This window comes from Nematolebias whitei, chromosome 23, assembly GCF_014905685.2.
Source record: "Nematolebias whitei isolate Nwh7 chromosome 23, NemWhi1, whole genome shotgun sequence".
Taxonomy (NCBI): domain Eukaryota; kingdom Metazoa; phylum Chordata; class Actinopteri; order Cyprinodontiformes; family Rivulidae; genus Nematolebias; species Nematolebias whitei.
In genome coordinates this window covers 16,944,148-16,956,813 of record NC_056520.1, presented here as the reverse complement: position 1 = coordinate 16,956,813, position 12,666 = coordinate 16,944,148, and the positions used below count along the sequence as shown (strand labels likewise).

Sequence of the window (12,666 nt, the reverse complement as noted above, 5' to 3'; positions counted from 1 at the left end):
TCCATTCCAAAAGTTGATCTTTAATAGACGATAGATTCAGAGCCCACAATTTAAATGATTTCAAGTATTTGTTTATTTTTACAAACCGGATTCCAAAAAAGTCAGGACACTAAACAAATTGTGAATAAAAACTGAATGCAATGATGTGGAGATGGCAAATTTCAATATTTTATTTGTAATATAACATAGATGACAGATCAAAAGTTTAATCTGAGTAAATGTAACATTTTAAAGTAAAAATATATTGATTCAAAATTTCAGTGTCAACAAATCCCGGAAAAGTAGCAATAAGTGGCTGGAAAAAGGAAATTGAGCATGTAACGAACAGCTGGAAGACCAATTAACACTAATTAGGTCAATTGACACCATGATTGGGTATAAAGAGAGCTTCTCAGAGTGTCAGTGTCTCTCAGAAGCCAAGATGGTAAGAGGATCACCTATTCCACCATTGTTACGCAGAAAGATAGTGCAGCAATACCAGAATGGTGTTACCCAGCGTAAAATAGCAAAGACTTTTAAGTAATCATCATCAACCGTGCATAACATCATCAAAAGATTCAGAGAATCTGGAACAATCGCTGTGCGTAAGGGTCAAGGCCGTAAAACTCTACTGGATGCTCGTGATCTCCGGGCCCTTAAACGTCACTGCACCTCAAACAGGAATGCCACTGTCAAGGAAATAACAGATTGGGCTCAGGAATACTTTCAGAAAGCATTGTCAGTGAACACAATCCACCGTGCCATCCGCCGTTGCCAGCTGAAACTCTACAGTGCAAAGAGGAAGCCATTTCTAAGCAAACTCCACAAGCTCAGACGTTTGCACTGGGCCAGGGGTCATTTAAAATAGAGTGTGGCAAAATGGAAGACTGTTCTGTGGTCAGATGAGTCACGATTTGAAGCTCTTTATGGAACACTGGGACGCCATGTCATCCGGACCAGAGAGGACAAGGATAGCCCAAGTTGTTATCAACGCTCCGTTCAGAAGCCTGCATCACTGATGGTATGGGGTTGCATGAGCGCTTGTGGCATGGGCAGCTTGCATGTCTGGAAAGGCACCATTAATGCAGAGAACTATGGTCAGGTTCTAGAACAACATATGCTCCCATCTAGACGTCATCTCTTTCAGGGAAGACCCTGCATTTTTCAACACGATAATGCCAGACCACATTCTGCAGCAATCACAACATCATGGCTACGTAGGAGAAGGATCCGGGTACTGAAATGGCCAGCCTGCAGTCCAGATCTTTCACCTATAGAGAACATTTGGCGCATCATAAAGAGGAAGGTGTGACAAAGAAGGCCCAAGACGATTGAACAGTTAGAGGCCTGTATTAGACATGAATGGGAGAGCATTCCTATTTCTAAACTTGAGAAACTGGTCTCCTCTGTCCCCAGACGTCTGTTGAGTGTTGTAAGAAGAAGGGGGGATGCCACACAGTGGTAAAAATGGACTTGTCCCAACTTTTTTGGGATTTGTTGATGCCATGAAATTTGGAAACGACAGATTTTTCCCTTAAAATGATAAATTCTCTCAGTTCAAACTTTTGATCTGTGATTTATGTTCTATTCTGAATAAAATATTAGATGTTGGCACCTCCACATCATTGCATTCAGTTTTTATTCACAATTTGTTTAGTGTCCCAACTTTTTTGGAATACGGTTTGTACATAATTTGGGCTTCCAGCTCATGAAAACCCACGAAAACAGGATTTCAAAAAATCAGAATACTGTGAAGACATCAGCCCACACTACTCAGTTTTTGCAGAAAAAAAGAAAGAAATAAGCATCACAACAAATCAATCAAAATATGGTACTTTCAAAACGAGTTGATACAACGTGTAGGTTATTGAGTGTACATGTGACGAAGTATCTAGTTGATGAAGCATTTCATATAATGTACAGTTAAATAGTTGTTTAAAAAAAAAAATTATTTTGTGAAGACGAACTCAGTAAAATAGTAAAGCTGCTTCAATCTGAGCTTTAAGCATGAAAACTTGGTGTTTCTCCTCCTTAAGGTTACAGTTAGTGGTTTGTCTTCTAAGTGGGTTAGTAAGAACTGGGACACGCTGCACTATTTTTGTGACTTCGGCAGCCGGAGAGGTGTCTGCATCTTTGTTACGTGGCAACAGAGCAGGGTGTCAACACACAGCTTGTCCTCCGAGCCGCGGAGACAGTCGGGACATAAAACGTCCGGTTGACCGTCTGATTGGAGAGGTGTCACGTCTCTAAACTCACATGGGGGGAAATGAATGATGAGAATGACAGGTGGAGGATTTTTTTTTTTTTTAAATAACACCATCAGTGTAATGAGGACTTCTGGTGCCACAGATTGAACCTAAAGAGTTAGAGTGCTGTCTCCACAAACACAATACATTGAATAAACCTTTAATTTCTAAAAAATATCTGTTAGAATGTTTTATATCCTTCCTATACTGAAGGGTAAACAGTCATGTTGAACAACTACAGTTAAGACTGAAGAAGTAGGGATGCAGAGGGTGCTGCAGCACCCCTTGATGGAAGTCGGAGGCCACAGTAATACACAGTAATTAAGTAATTTTTGGAAAAAATTGCGACCACCCGGGCTCATTTCCACTCCAACTCATGACCCATCCATCCCACCTCAATCTGTAGCTCTATTTGACCATTTTGAACCCATCACTCTGTCTTCTCTAGAGCAGGTCATGTGCAGCTTGAAACTTTCTGGTTCCCCCTTTGATGTGGTTGCCCCTTGATTACTAAAGGAGGTTTTTCCTACTCTAGGTCCATCCATTTTTGCTATAGTAAACAGTAGTTTATCCACTGGCGTGGTGCCAAACATCTTTAAACATGCTGCTGTCCAGCCTCTCCTGAAAAAAACAAACCTTGACCCTTCAGTCGTGTCCAACTACCGGCCTGTCTCCAGACTCCTGTTTGTTTCTAAAATACTGGAGAAAACAGTTGAGTCCCAGTTGAAGTGCTTCCTGGAGGATCACGCCATCTTAGAGCTTTTCCAATCTGGCTTTAAACCTCTCCACAGCACTGAAACTGCCCTATTGAAGGTTTTTAATGACATCTTCAGATCCAGATACTGGTGATTCTGTGCTGCTTGTCCTGTTGGACCTCACAGCCGCCTTTGACACAATCGACCATGAGATCCTCATTGCTAGGTTGGAGCAGTGGGTGGGCGTCACAGGGTCAGCCCTCAATTGGTTCAGATCCTACCTCACTGACAGATCCTTTTGTGTCTCCATCAAGGATTTTAGTTCTGCAGCAACAGAGCTTAAATGGGGGGTTCCGCAGGGGTCCATCCTGGGTCCCCTCCTATTCTCTCTATACCTGCTGCCACTTGGTGCTATTTTCCGGAAACGCAACATACCATTTCACTTCTACGCCGACTGTCAGATTTACTTCCCCCTAAGACACAATGGTACATGCTCTATTCAACCTCTGCTCGACTGCCTGGCTGACATCAGGGACTGGATGGCTTTAAATTTCTTAAGTTTCAATGAAAAGAAGTCTGAAGTCATGTTAATCCCTTTAAATGACACAATCACAAACAACTGCATCAACCTTTCCACTCTAATCCTGTCAGAAAAACAGAGTCACTAATCTGGGAGTGATAATGGACCCTTCCCTGAAACTTAATCACATGATTTTTAAATCATGTTTCTTCCAACTGAGGCGGCTGTCTAAACTGAAGCTCATATTGTCCAAAAATAACCTGGAGACAGTAATACATGCATTCATTACATCTAGGCTTGATTACTGCAATTCACTCCTGTTTGGTATCAGTCAGACCTCCATTGCACGACTACAACTGGTCCAGAATGCAGCAGCCCGATTTTTAACCAGTACAGGCAAAAGAGAGCACATTCCACCAGTTTTGGCCTCACTGCACTGGCTACCGGTTCACTTTAGAATCCAGTTCAAAATACTCCTGTATGTCTACAAATTGCTGAACAGTTTCATGAGCCGTTGGACCGATTGGGTTGGCATCTACCACTGAAAGCCTTACCCCAATTTCAGATGACTGACACAGCCTTCTTGACTTTTGGAAGCATAAGTACCGTATTTTCCGCCGTACAAGTCTCTCCGGCATATAAGTCGCATCAGTCCAAATACGTCTAATAAAGTGGGGGAAAAAAACAAATAGGTCGCTTTGCCATATAAGTCGCATTTATTATCATCGGTGACTCCCGGAAAATGTGGGCTGGTGTTGTGCCAAAAACTGGTTTATAAATATGGGGATGGGGAAAACAAATATGTTGCTTCACCGCATAAGTCGCAGGCATGCTAATTTATGCAAAAGGGTGCAACTTTTACAGCAAAAAATATGGTACACAAGAAATTACACAAGATATAAAAATAAAGAAATACATAAATTGTTGTCCATTTTGTCTGAATTATTTATTGCCAGTTGTTACGCCTCCAGGTCTAGGGTATCAGGAGGTGCAACATAAAATGTGTCCAGAGAAAAAAAGATGGAGTTGATTGATTTTAAAAGGGGGGGTTTATTACAAAGAAAAAATGTTCCACAGACAAATACTCTGGCCCAACAAAATATACTAAAGTGGGTCAAATGCTGCTGCAACAATTGAATAACTAAAATAACCCAACAAGTCAGTCCAGTCTCAAAACAACCCAGACAAAAACATTAAAAAGGTTCATCAAAAACTTTCCAAGTACAAGTTGAAACAACCAGTCAAACTCACAACCAAAGTAGAGGCAGCTGTACAAAACTTCTGCCTAAAACTGCCCCATTGAAGGAATGATTCCAGGAGCCTTTTATAGGGTGCAGGTGGCCCTCATCATCATCTGATTGGTGTGGCAATCTCCTGCTGGTCCAATGGTGTTGCTGTTCTGCAGCCTCCTGGCAGCCAATCAGCTGAGTGTGCTCCCACACCTGAATCTGCATAAACAAAGAGAGAGACTACACAGACTCTAGAGGTCAGGGGTTGTAACACCAGTCATGTGACCTTCATTGTGTGAATATTTAGAAATTATTGTAACTTTTGAGATCCGATTTTCTTCCATACGTTTTTCAGCACGCAACTCATTCCAATTTCAAAACATTCGGCTCATTCAGAACATTCCTGCTTTGACTTTTTAGTATTTGTGTTTTTTTTGTTGTTGTTGTTTTATTTATTTATTTTTTACATATTTAGCTTTTTTAAATGCATCTTTCAAACACTGTGCTGTTTAAACCATTCACTGTTCATTTCAGCTTTAGATCTGGTTCAGCTTTTTTCAGCTTTTATGCTAATTTCAGCTTCCTTTTGCGCCTTTCAGCTTCTTTCTTCTCATTTCAGGAGGGTTTTTTTTTTTTAGACAATTTTCTGATCCTTTCAGCGTTTTTTCTGTTAATTTCAGCATTTTTGTTCATTTTTCTGTTTCATTTGGACAATTTCAGCTTTTTCTTTAGCCTTTTCAGCTACTTTTTTTAGCACTTTTTTTTTTAGCTCATTTCACTTTCTTTTTAGCTGCTTTTAGGAATTTTGTAATCTATTCAGCCTTTTTCTGTATATTTCAGCTTATTCGAATCATTTTTGCTACATTTCTTCAAGTTTGTTTTCCCACATTTCACCTGTTTTTCAGCTGTTTTCCACTTATTTTCCTGCTTTCAGCAAGTGTCACCTGCTCAAACTCAACGCAGTTCTGCAATGAAAACTTTTCAGCTTGATTTCAACTTCTTAATCAGCATTCAGCAAAACTCATTCAGCTGTTTGTTCCTACAAGCTAAAATTTCCCCATCAAAAAGAATCTAAACTTTTGAGAAAACAAAGTTTATTTGTTCTAGTATTTGCGTTTTAAAGTATCTACAGAATATATCTACAACATAATGAAAATAACTATAAAGTTTAGTTTTTTTATTTACCCTTTATTTCTACATGTAGTCTCATTGAGTCACGAGAGACCTGTTTTGGAGAGCAGATGGTGGGGGTTGAGGGCCTTGCTCAGGGGCCCAGAGTGGGGCGAATGAGGGTGGAGGCAGGTGTGGGTGTTTCACCTTTTCCATCCACATTTTGATGTTGACGGTACAGGGAGTTGAACCTGCGACTTTCCGATCACAGGCCTATCATCTCTAACCTCTGCGCCACCATTCCCCCAAAAAGTGATCTATCCGTCAAGTTTCAAAAGTTTATATATATTTTTTAATAGTACTAGGATTTTTATTGACATTTAAACATAGTTTAAATATTTCACTTACTTTGTCTCTCCAGGCATCCAAAGTGCTGCCCAATATGAGAGGCCTTGAAGGAGGACGTCTTTTCCTGGCCCACGGCACAGCCGACGGTACGTACCTCACCCTAAAACAAACAGCAAAGATCAATTTTATTCTTTCGTCGTCATGTTAATGTATTAAAATGTAAATGAGAGGAGAATAAAAGGCTGACAGTTTAGCCTCTCTTTGGTGTACAGTAGTCCCTCGATACTTCGCGGTTTGACTTTAACGCACTCACTCTTGTGCGGGTTTTCAATTGTACACAACACACAAATGGCGATAGGGAAAGACAGACCCCGCCTCCTCCTTTCTCTTTCTGAGGCTGTCTGTCACAGCAGAGGCGACGGGGAAAGACAGACCCCACACCCCGACCCCTCCTTTTTCTTTCTCTGCTATGACAGGCAACCTCAGAAAGAGAACGGAGGGAGCGGGGGGCTCTCTCTTTCCCCATCGCTACTAATCAGGGAGCAGGGATGAACAAGTCAGAGTCAGAGTTTCTTTATTGTCATTCGCACCTCATGTGGTACATGTGGTGGAGCAAAATTATGTACACAAGGTCCCAGTTACATCCAACAATAAAATGTCTAAGAAAAACAGTAATAACATCTAAGATATGAAGTAAGAAAAACATCAACTAAATATACACTAAGCACTCATAACATAAAACATTGAACATCAGCACAAACATGAACATGAGTCTGTGAGCGGATGAGCACGCATGAACACATCAACATTGAAAAAGATCAGCAGCAACATGAAACAGATCAGCAGCAACATGAAACAGATCAGCAGCAACATGATATGGTTTTTCACAGTGATTATTCTAGTTAGAGATTCATGAGTCTAACAGCCTCAGGGTAGAAGCTGTTCCTCAGTCTAGTGGTTCTACACTTAATGCTCCTTAACCTCCTTCCTGAGGGGAGTGGGGCAAAAAGTGTGTGCTGGGTGAGTGGGGTCCTTCATGATGCAGGTGGCCCTCTTCCTGCATCTGGAGGTGTAGATGTCTGTGATGGTGGGGAGGCTGATTCCGACAGACTTCTGTGCAGCCTTCACCACTCTCTGCAAAGCTTTTCTTTCTGCAGCTGTGCAGCCTCCATGCCACACATTGATGCTGGAGCACAGGATGCTCTCCACTGCACACCTGTAGAAGGAGGTGAGGACTGAGCTTCCCAGACCAGCTCGCCTCAGCCGTCTGAGGAAGTAGAGTCTCTGATGAGCTTTCTTGATCAGGCTGGTGGTGTTGTTGCTCCAGCTGAGGTTGTCATCCATGTGTACACCCAAGTACTTGTAGCTGGAGACCACTTCCACCGCAGATCCTCTTATGTTCAGGGGGGGTGTAGATGTTTTTGTTCCTTCTGAAGTCCACAATCATCTCCTTTATCTTCTTCACATTGATGTGAAAGTTATTCTCTTTACACCAGCTCTCCAGGTGTTCCACCTCACCATCAGATGAACAAATATAGAATATCGGAGAAAATGCTTAGGTGGAAAAATAAGAATGAATCAATTTGAAAAAAGAGCGAGTGGCTGAGTGCAGTTCCCCTAGATATAAGACAGCGCCACCCCCCCACCCCCCGCCCTTCTTTCTCTTTCCAAGGCTGTCTGTCACAGCCAAGAAAGAGAAAGGAGGGGGCGGGGTCTGTCTTTCCCCATCGTATCCCAGATACACACAACAGGCAGGCGAGCAACAGACAGCCTAGGAAAAAGAAAGGAGGGGGCGGGGCTCTGTCTTATACCTGAGTGAGTTGCACGAGCAGCATGGATTGTTTATTTAAAATAATCAAGTGCGAACATTGTTAAGAACATTTCAAGAGTTTGGGAAGGGTTTATAAAGCCTTAAAATTTATACAAATACCAAAATAAATATAACGATCCTACTTTGTGGATTTTCACGTATCACAGGGGTGTCTGGAACATAACCCCCGCGATACGTGAGGGACTACTGTAATGTTTTTTAAACCTGAGCTCGGAGTCTCAGGCATGAATTTAATCTCCCCGATGCCCATTTCTTCTTTTGTCCCTGCAGCGAACGTTCACTTCCAGCACTCAGCAGAACTCATCAAACACCTTATAAAGATCGCAGCTAACTACACTATGCAGGTAAGAAATGCTCTCTGAAAAGGTGCACGCCAGGATGCTTTTTAAAAAGACGCCAAATAAAGACAAGGCCTTACTCTGCGATTGATTTGAACCATTGAGCCTCGATGCTTCCTGCGTCGTTCATAAACAAATCCTAGAGAATCTACCAGCTTCAGTCAAACATAATCACCAACAGGAAGTTAATGGACCTTGATTTAGATGAATGTATGGATATTTTTGAGTTTGTAGACAGATTGAAACTTAAATATGTCTTCATTTATTGTGTAAATGTTTATGAAGCATTCACTTTATTGTGATCCATTTTTCTTCTGGACATTTTTCAGCATCTTTGTCTTTCCACAATTTTTGTGCTCTTTCAACAAATAAATCATAAATCAAAACATTCAGCTCTTTCAGGACAATCCTGCTGTGACTTTTGGTATTGGTGCAACTTTACCTTTTTGAAATATTTAGTCGTTTCTGCCACTTTTTTTCCTCATAGAAAATGAATTGAGCTCATTTTAGATCCTTCAAATCTTTAGATCTGTTTGTAACCGAAACTGCTCCTTTCACATTTTGTTCTGCTTCAGCTTCTTTCACCTAATTTCAGCTGTTTTATGCTCCTTTCAGATCTTTTCTGTTAACTGCAACATTTTTGTGCTTCTTCAAACGTCTTTCGGCTAATAGCTTGTTATGCTCTTTTCAGCTTTTTTCTGCTATTTCAGCTACTATTTAGCTTTTTTTTTGTGCTCATTTAAGTTTTTTCAGCTAATTCCACATTTGTTGGACTCATTTAAACTTTTTTCAGCCTAATTTAAATAAAATGTGCTCTCTCCACTTCCTTCTGGTGATTTAAGCTTCTTACTGCCTTTTTAGCTACTTTTCAGCTTTTTTTTTTTTCTCTAGATAATTTCCACTTTTTGTGCTAATTTCTGCTTCTTTCATGAAACGCATCTTTCTGCTTTCTTCTGCTAATTTAAGCTCGTTCCACTTTTTCAGCTACCTTTTTAGCATTCTAAGCTAATTTCAGCTATTTTCAGATTCATGCTTTTGACAGTCATTTCTGCTACTTTCAGACTAATTAACGTCTTTTTGCTAATTTCAGCTTGTTATGCTCCTTTCAGCTTAATTAAGCTAGTTTCAGCTATTTCTGCTATTTCAGCTACTATTTTGCTGCTTTTAATCTAATTTTTTAAATTTCAGCTAATTACACATTTTTTACCTAATTTCAGCTCTTTCCACTTCCTTCTGGTCGTTTACGCGTCTTTCTGCCTTTCAGCTACTTTTTCCAGGTTTTTTTTTTTTGTTTTGTTGCTAATTGCAGCTTTTTTTAGCTACTTTCCTAATTTTCTGCTAATTTCAGAAAATTTAAACCAATTGTGTGTGTCCAATGTGTGTTCTTTCTGCTTTCTTAGGCTTGTTCTTCAATTTCAGCATGTTTTTTAGCTAAGTTCAGCTTTTTTTCAGCAAGTTCTCCTGCAATAAGCATTCACACTGCATTTTTACAGGAAATGCAATTTCTCTAGTTACTATTATTTTGAGAATTTGACCATTTATCCGTTTTAGAAGTTTCAAAACGACCATGGAACAACTCATGTCAACTTAATTGCTCTAGTTTGCTCAGATTCTGATAAACAGAGGCATTCTGAGCGCATGGAGGAAATGTTCTGGGTGTCTGCCTCCTGTGCAAAAGTAGTCGTCAGCCTTGAGCGGAGAGATGGAACAAGAACCCCCTCAGGCTCAAGACAAACACTCGTTTTTTTATTTAAAGTTTTGTGCGTAAAATGTTTTGAGCGACCTTGTTGTTTGTGTTTTTCTCTACTCTCTCCGTGGAGCAGATCTACCCGGACGAAGGCCACTTCCTGTCAAGACGCAGCCGGATCCAGCTGACTCACGCTCTAATTGGATATTTCAGAGGATGTTTGTTCGACTCGTCGTCACTCGAGCAGCGGGACGAGTGAACGGTTATTTTTGTGTGTTTACGAGTACACCGGTAGACCAAGCGTGTGTGATTGTGTTGTTTTTTTTCCACTCGTAGCACAACATTTGATGGACAAAACAAGCTTCTTTGTGATGAATCCGACTGCTAGATTTAAGCTCTCACAGTTCAGCAGCTTGTCCGATGTCATTAGGCGGTCAGTTCCAGCCCCTGACTGGCACTATACATTCCTTGAAAAAAAAAACATGTTTCATATTTGTTTTATTTTGAAATTCTGTAAAATACAGTTAGTTTTTGCTTTATCATGAGCCAAACAAGTGTTTGCAGTTTCAGTAAAACAGTTCAGCTCTTTGGGAGTGGGGTTCTGTGGAATGCCATGAGCAATAACTATCTAACCTGTTTCAGAGAGTTTTTTAAACAAACTCAGTTTGTTGAAAATGTTTTATTTTGACCAAAATTACAGTTAGCTAACTGCTAGTCCTGATTGGGCCAAGACTAAAAAGGTTTGTTGTCTTAAAACAAGACCAATAGAGAAAAACTTCATAGCGGTTCATGCCAACGTTAGCTGTAGCACATTTGGTGCAACCTGGAGCATTTCCTGCAATTTCTGTTGGAATAACGAAGTAATATGAAATTAGTGGCGATGTAAAGGTTTTAATAATGAATTTGCATCACAGTGACTTTGAGACAGACATGAGCAACATATGGCCAGAGGACCAAAAGTGGCCCTTGGACAATCTCCACCGGGCTTCAATGTTCTTAATGGAAAACAAAACTTTTAAATAAGATGGTGAAAACCAGCATTTTATTAATGAAACTTAAGTTTAAATGTAGTATCTTGGAAAACACATTGAAAGTATTTGGATTAGGATAGGCTAAAACTTTTTTTTTTAAGTCATTGTGTTTCCAGAACTAGACTGACTTTAAAGTAGAGTTGCATTCGGGCCTAAAAAACCTGATCCGGCCTGGCCCGAACCCACTGCAACTTCTTCCACAACAAATGTCAGCAGAGTGTGGAGCGGGACACATGCGGCCGATGATCCGGTGATCCATTGAGAGCTTAACGGGACTTTTTTTTTAACCTCTTTCAACCGGCCAGTCAGCGGACACACGCAGGAGCAGCTGTGGCTGAGTGGTTAGTGCAGTCTTCCTCCACTGCAAGAGTTGGGGACTCGATTCCACCAGCAGTCACATGCCAAAGTGACCCTGGGCAAGACACTGAACCCTCGTTGCCTCCAATGTATCCCATCAGTGTATGAAAGTGATAAAGCACTGATCATTCTTTGTACAGAAATAGAGTGCTGTATGAATGGGTAAATGAGGGCACAGATTGTAGTGTAAAGTGCTTTGAACATCTTGATAAGATAGAAAAGCACTATACAAGTACAGTCCATTTACCGATGATCCAGTGATCCACCAAAGAGCTTAATAGGACTTTTTTTATTTTTTATTTTACCCTCTTTCAACTGGCCAGTCAGCGGATGCACGCGGCTGATGATCCAGTGATGCATCAGGAGCTTAACGGGACTTTTTTTTTTACCTCTTTCAACCGTCCAGTCGGACCTGAGCATGCACCCGACACACATTGGCAGGTTGCACTGTGCTGGCTTTTTAGAGTGAGTTCCCCCGTTTTTAGCTTTTCTTTTATACTTTCCAGCTCCATTATGTCGCTTGTTTTGAGTCAATTGCAAATCCTCAGATGTGTGATAAGAGGAGTAAAGCAGGGTGGGCGTGGCCACATGTGCAATTTCTGTGCAATGCTCCAGCGCTACCATCTCTTTTCACTGTCTGATTAACTGCTGCACTCTATTTCTTTCTCATCCCCAACATATAAACTTACTACCTCCTCCTCTACATGTAGATTAACACAATTTTATATTGTGCATTCTTCTTCTTCTTCTTATATATTTTTTTTGTGCTGTATGATTCATAAAACCGCACCAAAAGCTCGAGTCCAACCTGGCCCACCCATCAAGCACGTAATTTTGACTTGATCCGGCCCGAATTTCAAGTCGGGTCGGGCACAGGCTCAGGTCAGAAATCGCAACTCTACTTTAAAAACTCAAAATAGCTTACATTTAACTTTTTTTTTTTTTGCATATTTAGGCTAATAAATACATTGTAGCAAAAACTAGTTTACAGACAGTATTACTTATATTTATAAAACGTATTGGAGAAACATCCTCATCAAGCATGCTCCAAAAAGAAAAAAAAAAAAGACTGACAAAAGTATTCCAGATTATCAATCTTAAAGAAAATTTATCTTTCAATCATTTACATTTGTTTTAAATATCTTGATTTGGCCCTCTGGAAAAACAAAAGGTTCCCCATCCCCGACATAAGAAAATACCAGACGTCATATCTCACCTTCTTTTGTTTTTGAGATTTGAAGCAACAAAATCCTGTTTTACGAGGTCTGCCATTTTTGGAACCAGAGTCTGTGCAG

The 12,666-nt window shown here is 40.5% G+C and overlaps 1 protein-coding gene across 1 annotated transcript in view; it reads left to right on the top strand.

Moving 5' to 3' along the window:
* LOC119429081 (inactive dipeptidyl peptidase 10) overlaps positions 1 to 10,282 on the top strand; it is a 142,578-nt gene extending 132,296 nt beyond the window's left edge. The window contains exons 24-26 of the mRNA XM_037696798.1: positions 6,201 to 6,273; positions 8,229 to 8,302; positions 10,120 to 10,282. Of these exons, the coding sequence (XP_037552726.1) occupies positions 6,201 to 6,273; positions 8,229 to 8,302; positions 10,120 to 10,242 (270 nt within the window). The 3' untranslated portion in view covers positions 10,243 to 10,282. The remainder of the gene's footprint in view (positions 1 to 6,200; positions 6,274 to 8,228; positions 8,303 to 10,119) is intronic.
* Positions 10,283 to 12,666: the final 2,384 nt, after the last annotated feature.